This window comes from Sapajus apella, unplaced genomic scaffold (genome assembly GCF_009761245.1).
Source record: "Sapajus apella isolate SASKATOON/1434 unplaced genomic scaffold, GSC_monkey_1.0 scaffold9, whole genome shotgun sequence".
NCBI lineage: Eukaryota > Metazoa > Chordata > Mammalia > Primates > Cebidae > Sapajus > Sapajus apella.
The window spans coordinates 476,190-500,327 of NW_022436949.1; the positions used below are offsets into that span (position 1 = coordinate 476,190).

The 24,138-nt window shown below is 43.6% G+C and overlaps 1 protein-coding gene across 4 annotated transcripts in view; it reads right to left on the reverse strand.

The window, feature by feature from the left end:
* The window catches only part of CNMD (chondromodulin), a 30,264-nt gene extending 6,818 nt beyond the window's left edge, over positions 1–23,446 (reverse strand). For all 4 annotated transcript variants that reach the window (XM_032277314.1, XM_032277313.1, XM_032277312.1 and 1 more), the window contains exons 1-5: positions 23,153–23,446; positions 22,559–22,699; positions 16,860–17,000; positions 9,180–9,293; positions 2,188–2,341 (exon numbers count right to left, since the gene is read on the reverse strand). In XM_032277314.1, the coding sequence (XP_032133205.1) occupies positions 2,188–2,341; positions 9,180–9,293; positions 16,860–17,000; positions 22,559–22,699; positions 23,153–23,428 (826 nt within the window). In that variant the 5' untranslated portion in view covers positions 23,429–23,446. The remainder of the gene's footprint in view (positions 1–2,187; positions 2,342–9,179; positions 9,294–16,859; positions 17,001–22,558; positions 22,700–23,152) is intronic.
* Positions 23,447–24,138: the final 692 nt, after the last annotated feature.

Below are 24,138 nucleotides of genomic sequence, written 5' to 3' on the forward strand. Positions count from 1 at the left end.
CTGGCTTCAAGATCCAAGGGCACGGGCTACTGGGCCCTGGAGTGTGGGGTTTTCATTAGAATTAGCTGGTAGGAATCCTGGCATCATCAGAGGGGGACTTATTTTCTTGATTGTATTATAAAATATAACTGTACTTATAAGAGATAGGGGGAGTCCTTCATTTTTAATATCTATAATATTCCATTTTTGGATATATCAACATGTACCTTTTCTAATCTGGGGGCATTGAGGTGTTTTCCACTTTTCTTGTGTACACAATATGTGTAATTCTTGTGTGGATGTTGTGGTGATTGAATACTTAAGATGTGCTCATGCTATTGGGCTAGGAGGGACCAGGCCTTATCTTGGATGTATAGGGAACAAGCTCTTTCCCCAAGTGAGAAATTACTCATCGGATCAGTTGTCTTAGCACTGCCAGTAATCCTGTGCTCTGATCACCAATGCCCACCCCATGGCCGGCCCTGCACTGTGATTTTCCATAGCACCTTGTATCATATTATACAATTTTCTTACTTTAATTTAATGTTTATTTACTGTCTCCCCTTGCTACAATGTAAAACTCCTTAAGGACATGCGTTATTGTGTATTCTATTCACGGATGCACCTCAAGTACCTACAAGTACGTGGCACATAGTGGTCCTCATGAGTGTCTCTCAAATGAGTGAATGAACTCTCTGGGTAAGAGGCTTGTCCTCAGACAGTGTGACTGGGGAGAGCTCTAACGGGTAGCACACTTCAGACTCCTGTCCTCAACTGGAAAAGGAAAAGGTTCCTGGGCCATGGAAATAAGAAGGCCCACCCAGGTGGTGGCAGGTGTGGAATACAAAGCCAGTGGCAAGCCGTCATAGAACTGTGAGTTGTGACCACCCACTTGGCAGCCTCTCCAGCCCCACCTGCAACCACCTCCTTGGCCCATTTGGCAGCCCCTCTCCTGCACGCTCCAGCCAGCCAGCCCCTGCTGCCTGCGTGTGGAATTCTTTCTTATAGAGCCTGCACGTGGTCTCGAGATCCTTCTCAGCCCACTGTGCCAGGCGGCTCTGCCAGTGCTTGTCACTGAATCCTATCTGCCTCCTCCAGGCTTTTATCCACATTTGGGACGGAATGGAACTTGTGAACCATAAGAATAATTTAGTCATGGCAGAATCAGAAACCTGCACTTCCTAAGCCAGGTGGGTATTTTTAAAAATTGTAAGATATACATAATGAAATGTACCACGTGAACCATTTTTAAGTGTACAATGCAATGGCATGAAGTACATTCACATTGCTGTGCAATCATCATCACCCTCTAGAACATTTTTCCCCTTACAAAAAATGAAACGGTACCTATTCAACCCTAATTGCCCAGTCTTCTCCCTGCCTGTCCGCCAAGTCTAGCAGTTTTAAAGGCCTATATTTTCTTTATTTCCATGCTGCTATTTCCTAGTGTTCCATAAAATCTTTCAGAAAACATTAGCCTCTCTCAGCTGTGCTGGGAGAAAGGCCTTTTTTCCCCACATTTGACGCAAAGCTACAAAATAGGCCTTTGGGAGGCCAGCGTGGTGACTGCATTAGAAATAGAGAGAGAACTCGGAGGACAGGAGAAACTCAGGAGGGAGAGTGAGGCCCACCAAGCTCACCTGTTCTTCATCACCCGGAAATAGCTCAAAGATATGCTCCAACCTAGCTGTGAACCCCAGGGAGTCTGCATTTATTTTCACTGGACTTGGAAGCTAATATTCAAGCTCTGAACTTGAGGAATCTCCGCCTATACCCACAGCAGCTTTTGGCTGTCCCATAATTCTAGGTTTGAGTGCAATAAAGACTCGGCGGTATGACAGTTTCTTAGTCCCTTGATTCTATGCCTTAGAAATTTAAAAATGTACAATTGGAAGGTGCAAACAACTGAGATTAAGGGGCAGAGCGGAAAGAAGTGGGAGCATCATAAATAAAAGCTGCAGGTAATGCCGTGGCGTTGTCTTCCCAGTCTGCCTCCTGTTAACCGTACTGCTCCCTCCCTTCCCTGCAACAGTCACGGGCTGTCATTTTCCTGCTTTCATCTCTCATGCTAATTACTGAGAACACTGCGACATGCATCCTGATTTATCCTCCTTGCTACATGCTCAGGCCGGTGGAGGGCCTTGAAGGAACCTCACATGCATCAACAGGGAGCGATGTAAACAGCACTAAGAGAATTTAAAATGTTACCTTTTGGATAGGTTGGTTTAAGCCAGAAAATAGGAAGGTCACCACAGAGTTCTAAGACCTTAGAACTCAGAAAGCTGTTGTCCTTTACAGGCTGATCTACAGCCACCCAGACAAGAGAATTTTCTTCGTATTTGACTGGCATGATCTTGCCTTCCTGAAAGTAAAAACGATTGCATTTGAGCAAAGAGGACAGTGAAACATGCTGCGTATTGAGTCATGTGTTGCTAAAAGGTTATTTTGCCTTATGAAAAACTAATGAGAATTCCGAGCATGCTCGTGTGTGTGTACATGCATGCACTTTTAAGATTCTAATCTCTTCTCTCTGTAGCTCTTTTCACAATATTCAGCACCCCTCCTCCTGTGGCCCTGCCTCTGGATAGCTGTACCGTGTGAATATAAGTACCCTGAGTTGAAGTGAAAATTACTTGATACCAACTTTGAGATTTAGGTTAATCTAATGTTTTTGATCAAAGGTGTTTTTGAGGAAAAGCAATTGAATGAACCCTGGAATCCTACAAAGGACAGAGGAGCCCTTCATTTGAAGTGAAAATCTTGTGGGGTTTTGTTTTGTAGCTTCCGAACAACAATGGAAAATGCAAGTGATTGGTTCTTTAATGTCTTCAGTTCAAAGTATTATTTAACATAAACCATTTCTCCATTTCCCAGTTATAACAACACATATTTCAGATGTTCCTCACATCAAGCACACCACTGAGATTTCAAAGTTAAACTCTGGATTTTCTTCCACAGTGAAATGCTGAGAATGGTTTGATAACCCAGGAGACAGATTTATCTTGCCAGGTTGTTCCTTTCATGTATTTATTAGTTTGCAATAGCTTGGAGAAATTAAAATGTTTTATCCTAATTTTTAGCTAAAAGCAGTACTTCATTTATGCTTTCTCCCTCAGGCTTACGACTGCATTAAAACAACTTAAAGTTATTGGAGGAAGCTAACAGTCAGGTAATCCAGTTATTTACCTTAAATTAAATGGCTCCATCCAGGAAATGAATGCTCTTTGAGTACTGTAGCTTTTTAAAGTTATACAAAACTGATGAAAAATTTATGAAAGCAAGTGGTACATAAATCTACCCCATCTTAGTCTAAAGTGTGTGGGGAAGAGTGGGGTGATTGGGATAATGCATATAGATGCATCCTCCAAGCTGAGAATGTTAAATAAATCTTGAGGTATGTACTTTCGGTTGCCTACCCAATCTCCTTCCTCCCCACCTGCCTTGTAACATAGACCTTCTTTTATTGGAAGCAGCAATGAGCCCAGCCCCAGGAGAGACACTTGCTTTCTCTAGTTCTCCAGCAGTCTGGGGTGCCTGGATGACCAGTGCCAGCCAGTGAGATCCAGGCCAAAGTATGCTGGGGGCCTGGGAGGCCTTCTGCTTTTCCTAAGGGAAGTCATGGTTGATATTGCTCAACCTCTTTCTTCCTGACATTTTTACTTGAATGCCAACTAAAGAAGTTAGGAAGAGGTTGAGCAGTGGCAACAACAATTGGAGTTGGAAGGCAAGATTTTTAAAAATCACAGGATTGCTGGCCACCGAGCCAATGCCTGCAGCCACCTGCCTCCACTTACTTACTGTGGGGAAAAACAGATCCTGTTTGTTTAATTTACTCTAAGGGGAATTTTCCACTACTGACAGCCAAACGTATTCCTAATTCACACAAATGTATTGTCTGAGTTTGTTTCTGTCCACTAGAGGATCCATCATGCATGACACAAACAACTAAAACACAGGACAAATCATCTACCTCTATGGCCTAAGAATCAAATGCAAAGATTTAAATAGAAAAGCTTTCACTGTCATGGTGAATTTATTTACCATGGTAAATAATGGTATTTAAAAATAGTTATTTTTAATTGACAGTAGGGTGTTAAAGTCTCCCACTATTATTGTGTGGGAGTCTAAGCCTCTTTGTGGGTCTCTAAGAACTTGCTGTAAGAATCTGGGTGCTCCTGTATTAGGTGCATGTATATTTAGGATAGTTAGCTCTTCTTTCATTGATCCTTTTACCATTATGTAATGTTCTTTGTCTTTTTTGATCTTTGTTGGTTTAAGTCTGTTCTATCAGAGACTAGGATTGCAACCCCTGCTTTCTTTTGCTTTCCATTTGCTTGGGAAATCTTCCTCCATCCCTTTATTTTGAGCCTATGTGTGTCTTTGCACGTGAGATGGGTTTCCTGAATACAGCACACTGATGGGTCTTGACTCTTTCTCCAACTTGCCAGCCTATGTCTTTTAATTGGGGCATTTAGCCCATTTACATTTAAGGTTAATATTTTTATGTGTGAATTTGATCCTGTCATTGATGCTAGCTGGTTATTTTGCCCATTAGTTGATGCAGTTTCTTCATAGTGTTGATGGTCTTTACAATTTGGCATGTTTTTGCAGTGGCTCGTACTGGTTTTTCCTTTTCATGTTTAGTGCTTCCTTCAGGAGCTCTTGTAAGGCAGGCCTGGTGGTGACAAAATCTCTCAGCATTTGCTTGTCTGTAAAGGATTTTATTTCTCCCTTGCTTATGAGGCTCAGTTTGGTTGGATATGAAATGCTGGGTTGAAAGTTCTTTAAGATTATTGAATATTGGCCCCCACTCTCTTTGGCTCATAGGGTTTCTACAGAGAGATCCATTGTTAGTCTGATGGGCTTCCCTTTGTGGGTAACCTGACCTTTCTCTCTGGCTGCTCTTAACATTCTTTCATTTCAACTTTGGTGAATCTGATGATTATGTGTCTTGGGGTTGCTCTTCTCGAGGAGTATCTTTGTGGTGTTCTCTGTATTTCCTGACTTTGAATGTTGGCCTGTCTTGCTAAGTTGGGGAAGTTCTCCCAGATAATATCCTGAAGAGTGTTTTCCAGCTTGGTTCCATTCTCCCCATCACTTTCAGGTACACCAATCAAACACAAGTTTGGTCTTTTCACATAGTCCCATATTTCTCGGAGGCTTTGTTTGTTCCTTTTCATTCTTTTTTTGTCTAATCTTGTCTTCACACTTTATTTCATTAAGTTGATCTTCAGTCTCTGATACCCTTTCTTCCTCTTGATCGATTCAATTATTGATACTTGTGTATGCTTCATGAAGTTCTTGTGCCATGTTTTTCAGCTCCATGAGGTCATTTATGTTCTTCTCTAAACTGATTATTCTAATTAGCAATTCCTCTAATCTTTTTTCAAGGCTCTTAGCTTCCTTGCATTGGGTTAGAACATGCTCCTTTAGCTCGGAGGAGTTTGTTATTACCCAGCTTCTGAAGCCTACTTCTGTCAGTTCATCAAACTCATTCTCCATCCAGTTTTGTTCCCTTGCATGAAAGGAGTTGTGATTCCTTGGAGGAGAAGAGGCATTCTGGTTTTTGGAATCTTCAGACTTTTCGTGCTGTTTTTTCCCCATCTTTACCGATTTATTAACCTTTGGTCTTTGATGTTGGTGACCTTCAGATGAGGTTTTTGTGTGGACATCCTTTTTGTTGATGTTATTTCTTTCTGTTTGTTAATTTTCCTTCTCACAGTCAGGCCCCTCTGCTGCAGGTCTGCTGGAGTTTTCTGGGGGTCCACTCCAGATCTTGTTTGCCTGGGTATCACCAGCAGAGGCTGCAGAACAGCAAAGATTGCTACCTATTCCTTCCTCTGGAAGCTTCGTCCCAGAGGGGCACCTGCCAGATGCTAGGTGGAGCTCTCCTGTATGAGGTGTCTGCTGAGCCCCCTGGGAGGTGTCTCCCAGTCAGGAGGCACAGGGGGTCAGGGACCCACTTGAGGAGGCAGTCTGCTCCTTAGCTGAGCTCGAGTGCTGTGCTGGCAGATCTGTTGCCCTCCAGAGCCAGCAGGCAGGAACACTTAAGTCTGCTGAAGTTGTGCCCCAGCTGCCTCTTTCCCCAGGTGCTCTGTCCTAGGGAGATGGGAGTTTTATTTATAAGCCCCTGACTAGGGCTACTGCCTTCCTTTCAGAGATGCCCTGCCCAGAGAGGAGGAATCTCGAGAGGCAGTCTGGCTACAGTGGCTTTGCCACACGGTGGTGGGCTCCACTCGGTTTGAACTTCCTGGTGGTTTTGTTTACACTATGAGGGAAAAACACCTACTCAAGCCTCAGTAATGGCTGACGCTCCTCTCCCAACCAAGCTCGAGCATCCCAGGTCCACTTCAGACTGCTGTGCTGGCAGCGAAAATCTCAAGCCAGTGGGTTTCAGCTTGCTGGGCTCCATGGGGGTGGGATCTGCTGAGCCAGACTACTTGGCTCCCTGGCTTCAGCCCACTTTCTAGGGGAGTAAACGGCTCTGTCTTGCTGGCGTTCCAGGTGCTACTGGGCTATGAAAAAAGAACTCCTGCAGCTAGCTCTGTGTCTGCTCAAATGGTCACCCGGTTTTGTGCTTGAAACCCAGTGCCCTGGTGGTGTACGCACTGCATTTCCAACTGAGGTAACTGTCTCTTCTTGTTGGGACTGGTTAGACAGTGGGTGCAGCTCATGGAGAGTGAGCCAAAGCAAGGTGGGGCATCTCCTTACCTGGGAAGCACAAGGGGTTGGGGAACTCCATTCCCTAGCCAAGGAAAGCCATGAGGGACCATGCCATGAGGAACGGTGCATTTCAGCCCAGATACTACGCTCTCCCCATGGTCTTCGCAACCCGCAAACCAGAAGATTCCAGAATATCTCACTGGGACTGGTTAGACAGTGGGTACCGCCCACAGAAGTGAGCTGGAAATGCAGAAATCACCTGTCTTCTCTGTTGATCTCGCAGGGAGCTGCAGACTGAAGCTGTTCCTATTTGGCCATCTCTATAGTTTTATATATCTCTCAAATTTCCTACAGTAACACGGTATTGTTTTTAAAAATCGGGGAAAAATGTATTTAAAACCCAGAAAGTATACTGCAAACTTATGATTGAATCTGGGTCAGCCATCATTGGGGAATTGGTCCTTGTAGAAGGCAGGAGAGGAGAACAAGTTCTGGGTATGTTTATAGGGAAAATGGCAAGGATTCTAGTTCACTAAAGTCTTCATGACAGAAACTGAGGGATATGACTATAAAAAATGGGAATGCAATAAAAGCAGTTCAAGGGTCTGAACAAAGGAGGTCTTGGTCCCATTTTTATACTTGGTATAACATATTCACAACAAGAAGATGGCCTTTGATTCTGAACAGCACAGCTCATAATGAACCAGCTGGAACACCATCAGGAGAGAATCACGGGAGTGAGGAAGGTTTGGAATACAGCTCACAGGATGGATGTTGGGGAAGTGGAGTAGAAAAGAGGAAACGGGAATGGTAGCCAGCTTTACAAACTCACAGGTTTGTTTTTTAGCTTTGTTTTGAGACATTGCTTGCAGCTGCTCCTATGGGGGCAAACACTCAGGCAGTTTCCAGGCACCTTTGCTTACCCAGTTTTCCTCTTTTGCCTTGAGGGAGCTGATACTTGCTTTCCCTCCCTCTCAGGAATGCTGGGAGGATCAAAGATGATCATAATAAAATTAACAACAACGAGCAGCAGCCCTCTGTCAACCATCAAGTAGATCCGAGGGCCACGGGCACAGTATGCATACCCCCAGCTTGCAGACGACAGTATCCATAGGGAGTATCAGAGCTGGGATGTAAACCCATGTTTTTTGACTTCAAAGACCATTTTCTCTCCACCCTATCCTGCCACAATTCAAATAAAAGACAATAATCAATGGGACCACTTTGTAAGTCCTAAACTACCATGAAAAGTAATGCATTGTTGTTAAATGTGTCTTTAGAACTCTGTATACAACTCCTAAAGTAAGTTTTAAAAAATCAAATTCAAAGGCGAGTTGTTAATAATAAATGAAAGAATCATGTTTTAAAACTCACAGGTTTGACACATAGAAAAGGAATTATATATACCTTGTGTAGCTTCAATGGGCTGAACCTGAACCAATGGGAAGAAGTTGTAGGAGGAGCTATCTCAGCTTAAGGTAGGGCAAAATGATTAGAACCACCCTCAGTGAAGCTGGCTGGAGTGGGGGTGGGAGATGAGTGCCCTGTGGCTGCTTTCCAGTGGAGGCTGTGTGATCAGCTGTTGTGGGTCCCTTTAATGAAGACTCTATCTAATGGAGTCCTTTGTCTTTATTGTGGAGTCTCTTTTTTGTTTGTTTGTTTGTTGAGATAGGGTCTCTCTGTCACCCAGCCTGGAATGGAGTAGTGCTATCTCAGCTCCCTGCAGCCTCAGTGTCCCGGGCTCAAGTGATCCTCCCACCTCTGCTCCCTGAGTAGCTGGGACTATAGGCACACACCACCACGCCCGGCTAATTTTTTTGTATTTCTAGTAGAGACAGAGTTTTCCATGTTGCCCAGGCTTGTCTTGAACTCCTGGCCTCAAATGAATCGCCCACCTCGTCCTCCTAAAGTGGGGGGATTACAGGCGTGAGCCACCGTGCCTGCATCTATTGTGGAGTCTTAATCACAGATCAGCTAGTTCCCTAACCTCAGGCACATAAGGCCATATGAGCACCCAGCCCCTTTATGCACTTTAAAATGTGGCTTCCCAAAATGTTTAAATATACTATATCATGTGAGAGGAACCCTTTGACCCCAGTAGGACAAAAACAGTTTAAATTCCTTTGGCAGAGAAGAAATAGAATTTATGGTCTGGTCATGAACCTATCCAGATACTAGAAACCAAAAGGGTTGTGCCTTCAAACTGGGCGCGGTGGCTCACTCCTGTAATCACAGCACTTTGGGAGGCCGAGGCGGGCAGATCAGTTGAGGCCAGGAGTTCAAGGACAGCCTGGCCAACATGGTGAAACCTCGTCTCTAGTAAAAATACAACAAGTTAGCTGGACGTGGTGGTGTGCCTGTAGTCCCAGCCACTTGGGAAGCTGAGACAGAAGAATCGGTTGCAGTGAGCCAAGATCGCAACACTGCACTCTAGAGCGAGACTCTATCTCAATCAAAATAAAAATAAAAACTGAAAGGGTTGTGCCTTCAAACAATTTGCCAAACACTCTCGCTGTCCCAGGCATGTTGGTACCCACCAGTTCGGAGGAGATGCTCTGTTTGGTCATGGCGCCCACCTCAGGAATGCGAGCCTTCACTTGCGCTTTGATGTAGCACTTCTCTCCTCCAGCAAAACGAATTCCTGTGATGCCCTATGAAACAAAAGTGTATCCATCCATCTATCCATTTGTTCATTTACTCAGTTTATTGAGAGTCTACTGTGTTCCAGATGCTGTTCTGGGTGCTGGGGATAGGGATGAAAAAAAGAGATGGAACTGCCTTCATGGAATTTATCTTTTAGCATTTTTTACCAATAATAAAAAAAAGCCGGGTGCGGTGGCTCATGCTTGTAATCCCAGAACTTTGGGAGGCTAAGGTGGGCAGATCACCTGAGGTCAAGAGTTCGAGACCAGCCTGGCCAACATAGTGAAACCCCATCTCTACTAAAAATACAAAAACTAGTCTGCTGTGGTGGCGGGCCCCTGTAATCCCAGCTACGGGTGCCTGTAATCCCAGCTACTCAGGAGGATGAGGCAGGAGAATCGCTTGAATCTGGGAGGCGGAGGGTGCAGAGAGCCAAGATTAGCACTGCACTCCAGGCTGGGTAACAGAGAAAGGCTCCATCTCAAAAACAAAAACAGAGATAAAGTCAGGTAATACCTGTTATGAAGAAAAACAAGACAGGAAAGATGGGGTGGTAATTTAGACAGCATAGTCAAAAGAGGTAACTCAATGAGGGGATGATATTTAAGCTGGGACAGAATATGTTAGTTATTCCATCTATATTCAGAGCTCAGATGACTTGCCACCTTCTCCGTGCAGCCTTCTCTGGACATTTCAGCCTAAGCAACTGTCTTTCCTCTGCTTTCCCATGAGTCCTCCCGTCTTCATTCCTCAGCTGGGATGCTCACTCAGTTATACATGGCTGACCCAGGTATAAGCTTCTTGAGATCAGTATTTAAATCTTTTCTTTTTTTTTCTTTTTTGGTGACTCCACAAATGTTCTCAAAAGATGTTGGTCAAATTAATGAATTCTTTGAATTTAGAATTCTTCTAAGTTACTGAGTGCAGAGTAAGCAGTAAAATTTTCTACAGCACCAGGGCCTGAACTTTGCTTCTATACCTTACCCAAGGACTTGGATGTTTTGTCTTTTTTTGTCTCCTGAGAGATATAAACAGTATCTTCTCTTGATCTGCCTAGGACCTGCCTCAAGGGAAACATCAGCCGCAAAGCTCCAGTCTTGGCTGACAGCACAGCCCAGATTCTAACCGCAGAGGACATGAAGGGTAACAGGATGTTCTGTCCCAAGAATGCTTACTCTCCCACTGCTGTTTTTAGTTTTAGGACTAGTGAACCTAAAATAATATTAAAGGTCTACAATTTTTATGGTATAATAATGTAGATACTAGCACAAATCTGAACCTTATTGGTCCTCTATTGAGTTGAGACAGTGTTGGGATGATATAGAAACAGTACCAGGGCCAGTGATAAGGAATTGGGGGAAGAAAACACTTAGAACCTAGGGATCCTGGGTCAGGATTCAGCCCTTTACAATGAAGAAGAAAATTAAATGTAAATCGTGCTGCAGCGGATTCATGGATAGTTCTACCTTATGTAGTCTCGGAGCCAGGAGCCCTGCAGAAGCTGGTGAGTAACAGACTGCAGAACACAGAAGAAAAGGCTCATTCTTCCTCAAGCTCTTTATTATTTGCCTTGTGGCTTAATTAATCATGTATACATATGTAACTCATTTCAACGGTTTCTCCCAGCACTACTGCTCACTCAGAGAGAGACAGGGGCATTATCCCCACTTTACAGAAGAGGAACTCCAAGGCTTATTGCAGAGGCTTGGCTCTCACTGCACCTGCGTTCCCTGGAGAGGGTTTAAGACCACAGATGGCTGGGCCTTTTCCCAGAGATTCCAATTTGATTGGTCTGCTTTGGACCCCTGGTATTGGTATTCTTAAAAGCTCCCCAGGAGTTTATAGTTTAAAAGGTTGATGCCAGAGTTGAAGACTACCATATAAAGAAGAAAGGTGTTGAAGGTAACAAAGCTTTTAAATGATCACAATAAGCTTTGGACCCAAGTTTCTTTTGTATCAGTGGCTCACAAACCTTCCCATGTATCAAAAATCCCCTGGATACCCAGCAAAACTTCAGAACAGTCTTATTAACAACCACACCTTAAGCCACCAAGGAGAATCACAGACACCACTGATGCTGTTTACAACTTAAAAAAAAAAATCATACAGAGACTAGACTGACACCTGCACCCAGAATCAAAGCCTAAGTGCCCTACCTAACTAACACCAAAAGTCTGCCCCTACAAAAACAAATTTAAAAAACTGGAATAAGAAACTGTTAGACCAGATGCACAGATTTCAACGCAAGGATACAGAAAGCATGAAAAAGCAAGAAAATATGACACTTCCAGAGGAATACAATAATTCTCTAGCAACAGATTGCAATCAAAAACAAATTTATGAAATCCCAGAAAACATTTTAAATATTGATATTAAAGAAGCTCCATGAGATACAAAAGAATACTGAAAAACATGACAAATCAGAAAATAAAATTTCTGATTCATATCTTAGTATAGAATGAGAAATTTAAGTAGGAGATGTATATTATAAAAACGAATCAAATAGAAATTATGGAACTGAAGAATTCATTGAATGAAATACAATATACACTTAAAAGATTCAACAGTGGAGGCCAGGCATGGTGGCTCACTCCTGTAATCCCAGCACTTTGGGAGGCTGAGGTCGGTGGATCACCTGAGGGCAGGAGTTCAAGACCAGCCTGCCCAACATGGTGAAACCCCGTCTCTACCAAAACCACAAAAAATTTAGCTGGGCACAGTGGCACACACCTGTAATCCCAGTTACTCAGGAGGCTGAGGCAAGAGAATTGCTTGAACCCGGGAGGCAGAGGTTGCAGTGAGCTGAGATGGTGCCATAACATTCAAGCCTGGGCGTCAGAACTAGACTGTCTCAAAAAAAAAAAAAAAAAAATTCAACAAGACTGTATCAAGCATGTCAGAACTTGAAGACAAGTCTTTTGAAATAAGCCAGTCAGACAAAAAATAAAGAAAAAGAATAACAAAGGGCCAAGCAGAGTGTCTCATGCCTATAATCCCAACACTTTGGGAGGCTGAGGCAAGAGGATAGCTTGAGCTCAGAAGTTTGAGACCAGCCTGGACAACATGGTGAGACCCCATTTCTACAAAAAAAATTTAAAAATTAGCCAGGTGTGGTGTTGTGTGCCTGTAGTCCCAGCTACTTGGAAGGCAGAAGGATCACTGGTATATATCCACAATGGATTACTATTTGACCATAGGAAAGAATGAAGTCATGTAATTTGCATAATATGGATGGAACTGGAGGTCATTATGTTAAATGAAATAAGCCAGGCACAGAAAGACAAATGCCATATGTTCTCCTATGTGGAAGCTAAAAATGTTGATCTCATGGAAGTAGTAATGATAGATACCAGAGGCTGAGAAGGGTATGTGGGTGGAGCTGGGGGAATGAAGACAGGTTGGTTAATGGTTGGTACAAACATGCAGTTAGAATAAGTAAGTTCTAATGTTCAAAAGCAGAGTGGGTGACTGTAGTTAGCAACAATGTATTTCATGTTTCAAAGTAGCTAGAAGAGAGGACTTGAAATGTTCCCCACACATAGAAATGATAACCAAATACCCTATTACACATTCTATTCTTGTAACAAAATATCACGTATATCCTATAAAGATACAAAGTATTATGTAACAATTTTTTAAAGAATTAAAAAATCACCTGGAGGACTGATTAAATGAAACAGTGTCGTTCCCCACCCCGTTTCCCATTCAGTAGGTCTGGGGTGGGGCCTTAAATCTGAAGTTTCTAACAAGCCCTCCAGTGTCGCAGCCTGAGGAAGCTGGCTCCTGCAGGGCTGCTGCTCTTATCTGGCATGTAAACTTAGGACTCATAGTTTGAAAAACAGAAGGCAGGGAGGGAGATGATGCCTCTTTATGTGACATATTCTCTTAACTTCAAACACATCCCCTGAATGTGAGATGTGTGGAGGGAACGCTATGCAACCACCACCATATCCCCAAAGGAGAGAGCTGATCCTACTGAAGGATTCACAGCACTGAATGGGAATCTAGCATTAAGCTGATTCTGACAGTCGACACACCACAGCGAGAACTGAAACCCCCATGGGGTGGGAAGTGTGGGAAAGAATTCACACGTATTAACCACCATGTCTAACTAAAACTCCATATCAAGCAGCCAGATATATTAAGAGATTAAACGGAGGGAACTAAAAGAAGCACAAGAAAGCCAAGCAAACCTCCTGTTTCTGCGAACAAACAAGGCTTTAGAAGCTGGTGATAATGAAGAAATTTGCTGGCAAGGGGGAGAAGTGAAGAGTCCAAGAATCTAACATTCTTTTATCAAAAGAGTGAGGCAATCTTACCTTAGCTGTACATTTATTTTTCTTTCTAAGGTACCTCATCTATTTCTATGGCTTAAATCAGAGGTACCCAAGGATGGTAGGAGTTCCTGTCCCCAAGAGGGCACTTTAGAAATCCTTGGAGTTTTTTTGTTGTCACAAAGACTGGGGGCACTCCTGGCCTCTGCTGCACAGGGCCCATGGACGTCAGGTCTGGTAGAGCCTGGGGCCGTCCTGAAGAACTAACTGTCCTGGGTTGGAGGAAAAAAACCTGTTTGTAAATATCAGTGCCTAGAACCCAACATTGTTTTATATGTAAACACCAAGTAATTTTTGGCATAGTCTTAATGTACAACAAATTTCCTAGGAATGCAATTACTGTGAAATGGAGAGAAAACAGTACTTTTCTTCACTGTCTGAGAAAATTACATAGTGTTTAAGTTGCCAACAAACACTTGTGTCTGTCTTTTTTGGGCTGTGGCATTGACAGTCATTCAACTACTGCTATACGTGTTTGACTTTCTAGGGCACCTGACTGAACATTTACCTCGGAAGTCCATATATTTACTATACATTAGTTTCATTTTATTTTTCCCTTATCTTATAGTTGGAGGCCGAACTGATAGGTTATGCTATCTGTATGTTCTCTAGCTGTTTAAATAAAAAATTTCAAATGTTTACAAACTTAAAAGAATTATACAGTGAACATCCCTATGCCCATCAGTTTATTCTTTTAACTTCTAAGGATTTTTCTTATATAAATGGCGCATGCAGTCTGAGGGGGTTGGCTTAAAGCAACAGCACTGGTGCTTGTGAGGGTATAACTAGAATGTAACTCATACAAAATGAATGAACTTCACTTTTATATCTCTCAGGGTGGAGAGGCTTGAGCACTTTTTTCCAGTGCTGCCCTCCCTGGGGGGTTGTTTTCCACTTTGCTCTACTAAAATCTCGGTGGGGTCCTAGGTAAATCAGGGAGACTGTTCATTTACAATTCAAAACCTTTTATAATCTAGCCTCACCTGCATCCCCATCTTCTTTCCTTCCCCGCGTTAGGCTGAACTGGGCTACTTAGAATCAGAACCCTGGAGCAAGCCTGCACATTCATGTTCACTATTTTTCCCTGGGCCTAGAGAACCTTCCCCTACCTCTCTGACAGTTGAAATCCTAATCATTTTTCAGGACCTGATTTGGTTGTCACCACCTCTGTGAGCCCTGCTCCAACGCCTTGTTCAGCAAGGATGCTTCCTCTCTGTTCATAGTTCATTGCAACACGTTTTCCAGGCTAACCTGAAGCTGTTTCTGTGTGTGCGTCTGCCTCCTGGACTGAACTGGAGGGTCCTTGAGGGATGTGTCAATCATTTTTGCATTCCTCCTGCTTAGCACCATCCCTTGCACACAGTAGGTCTCAATACATGCTTCTTGAATTTGATGATTCAAAATACAGGAGATAGTAATAGCATAGGTACCATAGTGGCTGATTCATGTGTTTTCAAAGTTCAGGCTTGTTTAAACCCATAACAGGTTCTATCCATCAAAAAAATGTTCTACTCACCAGTTCTGACTTAGAGAAATGTGGAAGCTATCAAAGAGAATTGATCAGTTTATAAAATATCTGTGGCCCTGTTGGTCTATGAGAACAAAACACAATCGATACCATTATTAGAAAAGAACCAAAGGATTATAAAACAGAAATATAGGTTTGGGATTAAAATATATTAAAAGAATATTTTTGATACATGAACATCTCAAGAAAGAAGAATCTTTTCTTATTCATCTTTGTAGCTCCCTTTGCATATCTTAATATTGTGGCACACCACAGGTATTCAATTTCTGGATTGAATGATGTGTGTTGGGGAGTCACATTTTATTAGTTTGTATTGAGCAGTACAAAGAAAAAATGATTTTACCCTGTCCTGGGTCTTGCAGTAAAAGCCTTTAATAGGTGCAGAGGAATTATACTTGTGCATTGACCAAAATCATTTGCAAAGCTATGACTAAACAAAGTGCAGCTGGGCACATACAGAGCTGCAGAGGCTGACCCCAGAGCAGAGACTATTCTGAACATAGCCAGTTCTTGTCATGATCAGATAATACCTAACATCATAGTAGCTCTAATGTTGGCATCTGTTGGGTATTCAAATGGACTTATGAGGTATATTTTGGTGCCAACAAGAGGAATGCTTTCACTCAAATGAAAAGCATCTTCAGCTTTTCTCATCAATCAGAGGAAGATGGGTTGATGAGGTGTTTGTTTGTGGACCAATAAACTATCGGAAGAGACATTCTTTTCAAGAGGCTTTTTTCATTATGAAGTTTCACCTACACCATCTGCAGATTTAACAGGAGAACACAAATAGTGATGCTTATTCCTTATCCTAAAACATGAAAGAACATAAAATATTTACGTTGGCCAACAGGAAATTAGGCCTGGAGTGACACTTTGGTTTGCAGAGTACACCGACACATTAATGCGCAGCTTAATGTCTCAAATTGCCTGTAAATTAAATTTTTGTTAAAAAAAGTCAAAACAAAACAGTCTCCTCTTCAAAGGAGATGTGAATGTTTTATCTCTGAAATGCTATGGTCAGAAAACATACGCTGTAATGGGAGAATTTGCTCATGGTAATTTTCTGAATTAAATAGGAAATCGGAATTGAGAAAAGTATATAAATAGATTCCACCTGTTGTTGATGAGATTATTAGGTCATTAAAATTTCCCTCTTCTTCAGAAATTTAAATTTCAAATCTTGCAATATTCTAGGATAGTTTGGAGCATTTTATTCATCACATTACAGAAATCTGCTTGAAAAGAAATAGCTCCTTCAAGTCTTTCTGCCAAGACTTTATATAATTCCAAGAAGAACCTGCTCTTTTCAGTGCTATAGTATTGTGGGGTTTTTTTTTTCCATTTTTAAAAATCAAGTTTTATTTTGATTTCTAGGGACATAACTTTAATTTCCTAGAAGTAAATTTTTTTTTTCAAAACAGCTTAATCCTTATGTATATGAATTCAATAAAGGTAGTTCTTTTTGTTTTTGGTTGTGTTTTTGGTATTTTACAACTGAAGTGTTTTTTTCCTTTTGCAAATATGAAGGACAAAGTTTGGTCCTTTCTCAGCGAGAATGTGCTGCATGACACATGTGGCTTAGTGGTCTACAACTGCTATAAAGAACAGTTACCATTTGGATGTGTGTGAGAAATGCTGCTTCTCCCTGAATTAGAAAAGTCCCCCAGGCTTGCCTGGTTAAACTCTCTAAATGCATGAAATATACTTACATTCTGGAAATCATTAACTTCAATTGCTTCTTCAGCTCCGCTTCCCATTTTAAAGGTCTCCAAGTTGTTCCCAGCATCTATTTCCATTGACCCATCTTGTAATTTCCCATTGATACTCATGGTGTAATGGACATTGTAAATCTGAAAGTGAGCATAAGAATTAGTGATGCTTTCTTTTTTGAGCAATTCAGGGCTTATCTTTAGAACTGCAGTGTATGAGGTAGTGTCCGTGTGTTTCAGGAATACATGGGATAGTCCTTACTAAGAATACATTTATATACGAAGACTTCATTTATACAGCAATCAGTTAACACAATGATTTCTTTAAAAATACCTTAAGAGTAAAACCTTTGGTAGTCTCTGACGCTTATCCAATAGCTCAGTAATTTGCAATGCTGGCTGTACTTTAGAAACATCTGGGTAGACTCTCTGGGTAACATGCCTGGGTTTCACCCTGGACAAACCAAGTGAGAAGCTGTGGGGAGGGCGCTTGGGGCATAGGCCTTTTCTTTTTTTTTCGGTCACCGTTTTTTTTTTTTTTTTGTTTTTTTTTGAGACAGAGTTTCACTCTTGTTACCCAGGAGTGCAATGGCGCGATCTCGGCTCACCGCAACCTCCGCCTCCTGGGTTCAGGCAATTCTCCTGCCTCAGCCTCCTGAGTAGCTGGGATTACAGGCACGCGCCACCATGCCCAGCTAATTTTTTGTAGTTTTAGTAGAGACGGGGTTTCACCATGTTGACCAGGATGGTCTCGATCTCTTGACCTCGTGATCCACCTGCCTCGGCCTCCCAAAGTGCTGGGATTACAGGCGTGAGCCACCGCGCCCGGCTAGGCCTTTCTTTTTCTAAAGCTCAATTCTATTACGTATCTGGGCTGAGAACCATTGATGAATAAATGGAAATTGACGAGACAGAAGGTTAACTGGGCTTCCAGTTGAACATGTCTGCAGAGGCACCTCCATTTCAAACTTGTTTTCATCTTTTGGTCAAGATTATGCATGGAGTGCCTTAGGTGTATGGTATATGGTATTAGGTATATGGAAAGGACTGCAGACAGGACCAGGGTACACTTGGTATTGAGCAGCCTGTGTGGTGAGTAAGGTCAATGTGCACATCTCTTTCAGCTCAAAATCGTAGCTACTCCCTGAACGACTCTATGGGGCAGGTGCATGGTGCCATAGGGCATCTTGTTATGAGATGTGTGGGGTATGTGGAAGAGGGGCAGGGACCTGGCACTGCAGAGAAGCACCAATCCAGGAATCAGGAAAACAGGTGGCCACACCACTCATCTCTGGATCTTGTGAGTTGCCACGAGTATAGAATGAAGTTGGACCTCATAGGTGGCTTTCATCTATGTCCTTAGAACTGTTGGGGTTTCACAGGCATGGCTGAGAGGTGAAGATGACATCGTGGCACTCTGTTCTCTCCTGTCTATTCACAGTCTAACCAGAGTGGCTCTGCTTTTTCTGTCTTATGTGTTGCATTTCTGAGTAACATTTTGTTAGAAAGACAAATGTCGATACTTAAAACATTTTTTTTTTAAACTTTGCCACTAATTAGCTGATCTAAAGGGCTCAGACACCTGATTGCTGCACTGGTTTCTAAATAATTCAGATGCTGCTCCTGTTCAGTGTGGTGCTGTCCTGTTAGACCTTTCTGTATGGCAGGGCGAGGAAGTGGGTCTCTTTCTTTCTTGGATTTAGAGGTATATGTATATCTATATATCTTACATATATTACATATCTTATATACAAATTATAATGTACATATACACATATATATAAATCTTTAAAGGGGAGAAATGAGAACTAGTGAAAAACTGTTGCTACGTAATGTCAGGTCAGCCAGTCAAAAGTGCAAACAGCTCAGATTCAATTCAAGTCTGATTTTTTCTCCCTCAATACTAAGAGTGACTGCTACATGGACAAACACTGGAAGAAGGGTCTGTTATTGTTGGATCATTTCTTGCAGAAAACTCATTATTACAGGACCTACTGTGTACTATTTTATTGTCAGCAGAGATACAGAAATGGCTTTGCTATCTAGCACCCTTTTAGGAACAGGATTCATTCAGCAGGACAGAAAATACCAGTCAGCTCAACCACCCTTCATTGCCCCTCCTTCCCTGTCTCTGTCTGAGGAACTCAGATATCTGTGACTTACTGTCTCCTGGGCTCCCCTGATCACAAGAACCACTCCTAGGAGTTCTGATTTAGTGAAGATAGAGCACAGCCCACCCGTCTCTTTTCCCCTTGCCCCTCAGGTGGCCCTTATGATCAGCTAGGTTTGGGAAACCTGTTTTCTTTGGCTGAGACAGGACTCTAGCAGGTGAGGTTTGGAGAGCAGGCTCGGTTCTGTCGGGTGCTCTCTGAGCATCCACTGTTCATGTGGGTCAGTGATGACTGTCAGAAGGAGGTTGGCAGACAACGCCCATGTGAGTGGCTTCCACTCATGTGACAAAGGCTCTGTTTTTTTTTTTTTTTTTAAAAAAAGAACATCACACATAAGCTTTTACTAATAAAGCAATGCAACATTCAAGAACGTAACCATTTCTCAAATTCTCAGCAGTTCTTAAGGAGACAAGGCTGTAACACTAGAAGAGTTATCTGTGGTCTGAATTTCACATTCCTCCGCCACTACCCTGGCTGTCTTTCCCCCAAAAAAGCCTCCCTAAGTGCAGGGGTGTCCAATCTTTTGGCTTCCCTGGGCCACAATGGAAGAAGAACTGTCTTGGACCACATATAAAATACATTAACACTAATAATAGCTGATGAGTTTTATTTATTTATTTTTTTGAGATGGAATTTGAGATGGAATTTTTTTGAGATGGCATGTGCCACCACACCTGGCAAATTTTGTAGTTTCGGTAGAGATGGGGTTTCACTATGTTGGTCAGGCTAGTGTCAAACTCCCAACCTTAGGAGATCCACCTGCCTTGGCCTCCCAAAGTGCTGGAGTTACAGGCATGAGCCACCGTGACTGGCCAACTGATGAGATTTTTTTTTAAAGAATCTCAAAAAAAAAAAAAATATCCTAATGTTTTAAGAAAGTTTACGAATTTGTGTTGGGTTGCATTCGAAGCTGTCCTGGGCCGCATGCAGCCCATGGGGGGTGCATTGGACAAGCTGGAGAGAGGGCATCTTGGTAGCGCAGTTGCAGCCCATCTTTTATGTGCACCACACCATCTGCATGAGGACAGCAGGGGAAAGACTTGGGGGAGGAGGCAGTCCAGTTTCTAATATACTAGACTCTGAGCTGGTGATGAGGCTGGGCTGTTGGAGCAGCAATGACCTTAGCTGCTCTAAGTCCGTGGGGCTGTGGGCACCCAAGGCTATTTTTATCCAAATAAGATGAAATTTATTATTTGCCAAAATTCCACTCAATATGGTGCCTTTTACAGCCATGGATATTTGCTAATGAGTTTTTAATAAGGCCTATGTTCTATAAGATTAATTACATAATGTTTGGGAAAATGTCTAGAAAAATTAGTCTGAGAGGAAAGGCCCCAAGCAATGATCTCCTTCCCTCATTCCACAGGATGGGGTTGTCAGTTATCTCATATTGGTGGAAACTTCCCATATTTCAATGCCTTGTTCCATTTACAACAATGTGGATGAAAAATGGCCTCAATATTGGAACCCAGTGCAGTTGTCTCTGATTATTAATACTCCGGTGCTTCACAGTCCTCCAGCTAAATTTGAGTAAACCTATCCTAAGGGGATTTACCCACATGAAAGGGATAGGAGTTGAATTACAGCTTTTTCTCCTCTATAAACCAATATAGAGGAGCGGAGACACAGATAATCCCCAAAGAGTGGATAATCCATTTGGTTTGACAAGTCTTTCTGTTTGACAAAGACTTACCTTTTTTGATTACATTTTGTCTGAGCTATTTAGATTTGTATTCAGGGAAACAGACCTGGGCATGTGCTATGTGTAGATGGTGCCAAATTTACTCTATTTAGTATTTTGTGATTTGTTTTTCATACTTAAGTAATATGGATCAGGGAGGAAAAAAAAATGATTGTGATTTTCTTCATTCTCCTCACTGTACAGTATATAGCAATAACTTTGATTGTTGGCAATAAAATGTGATTCACTATTCCTCTGAATACTTAGAATTTAATATTGCTCTCCAGAACCAGACAACAAACCATCTTGCAGTAAAGGTATGAAAAAGGGACCTGTGCTGCTTCACTATGATTGTTTAATCTCTCTTTTTAGAAGCTTGTCAGTTAGTGATGTTTACCTTGAGTAATTAAATGCCAAATGGTATTCATTTTAAAATATATCATGACCAGAATATTTAAAAAAAAAAAAAAAAAAGCAAAGCTATTTTTATTCCCCATTAACCTATACCATTGAGGCCTTGTTATCCAAAAGATGGTATTTACATTCTAAAACCACAGAATTTCCCAAAGAGATGACAATCCAAACCCCACTATAAGTGGAGATTTAGATATTGAAATCATTCTCTTATTCACATTTCCTGTTTCAAACATGAGCATCTGGCCCAGCTTCTATATTTAAAATACAAATACATTAAGGCACTTTTCAAATACACACAAAATACATCTGATCTTACAAATCAATGCTTGTAAATTTGATATAGTCTCTAAAACAGGCTCAGTGCTAAAAGGCACGCTTATCTACATTAGACATTTGAGTTAAAAATACAAATTATGCAGTGACTGCAGAAGATGTGATGTGTAAAATGGTTGAATTGCTTTCAGCACCATTTTCTGTAAGTACTGGAATTTGTTCATGCTTTGCATTTCAGGGGAGGAGAGAGAGAAAAAAAACAGCAGTCACCGATCCTCTGAGGAGAGTGATTATCAAAGAGCCCTTTGTGTGTGCCCTGGAGATGGAATTCTTTTCCATTAGTCGAAATAAGCTTATACCAGACCTGGCAGTGGTCATCAAGATAAAATGCCCCCTTTCACATAGGTGAACACATTCAGAGTACTTAGAGAACACACTGGAACTCTGCCCAGTCAACTTAGAAGCAGTCTTTACACTCCTCCAGAGCCCATGGACCTTTAAAATAAATAGTTGCATACAAAGAAAGTAGGACAGCAGTTAGTGAAACATCTACTATTAAATCACATGTGATGGCTAGGCCAGAATTAATTGTGAAAGACATTTTCTACCTTTAAGGAAGTTAGACTCCCCTCCCCCCCCACACACACACAGAGAAGGGAATGTTCATGGCAAGATCACAAAAAAACCTCCTGAAAGGCAAAAATTCCTTCCCAATTATGCGTCTGAATATTCCTCCACTATCTTTGTCCCAGATTTTACATCCACAGCCTTTCTCAGCAGGGAGAGCCTTAGAGATCATCCAGTTCCATTTTTTCCCTTAAGGCCGAGTACACCGAGGCCGAGAGGTGACGTGCCTTCCCCACGGTCGCGCCACCGCTTAGCGGGAGATGAGCGGAGAACGGCTTTTCTCGGACCGTCCACTGCATTCTCCCCCACTCCATGCTTCAATCTTCTCCCGTGAAACCTTCACTTGTTTTTCTACAACGTTGACCGGAGGTGGAAAGCCGCGTGGCAGAGTGGGAATGGGAGAGGGACGCTCACGCTGGGCATGAGGGTCCCTCCGGCAGCCGCGCGCCCCTCGCCGGCCCGCGCTCGGGCTCCCCCTAGGGGCACCGTGGGCGACAAGGGGGTCCCCGCGCGCCACCCTCTGGACTTACGTGACTGTCGCTTCCCTTCCAGAAGTAGAAGGCCCCGATGGCCCCGAAGAGCAGCAGCACCGCCCCCGAAATGAGGACCACGGCTCCCACCTTGAGCAGCCGCGCGGGGCTGGAGGGCTTCACCGTCACGGTGGCGTAGGCCTGCGAGCCGGGGCGGGAGAGGGACCGTCACGTCTGCGCCGCGCGCACTCGGTTCCCACGCGCACCCGGGCCCCACGCGGTGGCCCCCAGGGAGTAGGGAGTTGGGCGGGAAACAGCTCGCCCGGGCTCCTACGGGTGCCCTTGAGCCGCGCTCCCTCCCAAGGGTCCTTTGTAGTCGGACGTGGAAGTGCGGTCGGCAAACCCAGCAGTGCAGGGCCGTCGCCCAGGACCTGCACCCACCACTGGCCACGGGACGCCCCTCCGCAGCCGCCTGTGGATGCCCTGCCCCCTGCACACTCACACATGGGGTGACACCCCACGCACACATTTGGGACCCAAATTTATCCCCCTGCCAACACACACATTCGGGGACACACATCCCTGAGCCCGAGCTCTGGAACCAGACACTCACGCATCCCGGGCCCTGCGCGTGGAATCCCGGGCGGCACTCACCGGTGGGCTGCAGAACTCCAAGTCATCAAGCCCCACCAGGGCAATGGGAACTTTGTCGGAGTTCTCTGTCATGGTTGCGGCGGGAGGAGCGAGGCACTCGGAGACTTCCCGCGCGTCCTGGGCTCTGTCCCGCTGCCCCGACGTGCAAGGCATTTCAACGCCGCGCGCACACACGGTGCACGGTCCCGCCTGGGCCAGCCCAGCGGTCCCCACCCCTTCCAGCACCTCACCTCTCTCCTCCCTTCTCTCTCCCGCCCCGGGCAGCTCGTCCTGCATTCCCACATGCCCTCTTCTCCTCACTCTATCCTGGCTACTGGCCACCCAAACAACATCCCGATGAATCTGAATGTCGGGGTGGTTGCATCCGTCAGAGCGGGATGCTGAGTCCTGGGACCCAAAGAAATTCTTAGGTGCCAGAACAATTAGCCATGCACTCAGGATGTCTTAGAATGTCAGCGGGCTCTGCTGTGACACCCGGCTGGAGGCCATTTCCTGTAGGATCTTTGTATGTGTGTGCTGGGATGGGAGTGGGGAAGATGGCTCATGGAAGGTGAAGGAGAAGAGAGCGGAGTGGTGCAGGTGGACAGGGGACACTGGCCTAAGAGTGTCAGGGTTAGGCCACCTTCACACTGGCCTGGCATTGCTGGATGGCCCCTGGGACTGGAGCACGGAGCAGGGTCTTGGAGATGGCTCCTTGCCACCAGTTTTTCTAGGGGATTGGTAAAACTGCAGCAAAAGTGAGGGCCAAGTAGAGGGAGGCTGGAGGGAAGGAGTCGGGGATACCAGGATAAAAGTGCATGCTGGTTGGTTGAATAAATTAAACAAGTGCAAACAAAAGCAACAATGTCAAAGTGCGTGTGCACATACACACACAGTACTGATGTGTCCACAGAAATAAACACACACAACACACATACACACTCACATACACACGCACATTTTCACTTTTGGAAATGCCATCTTCCAGTTCCAGAATACACGGTACT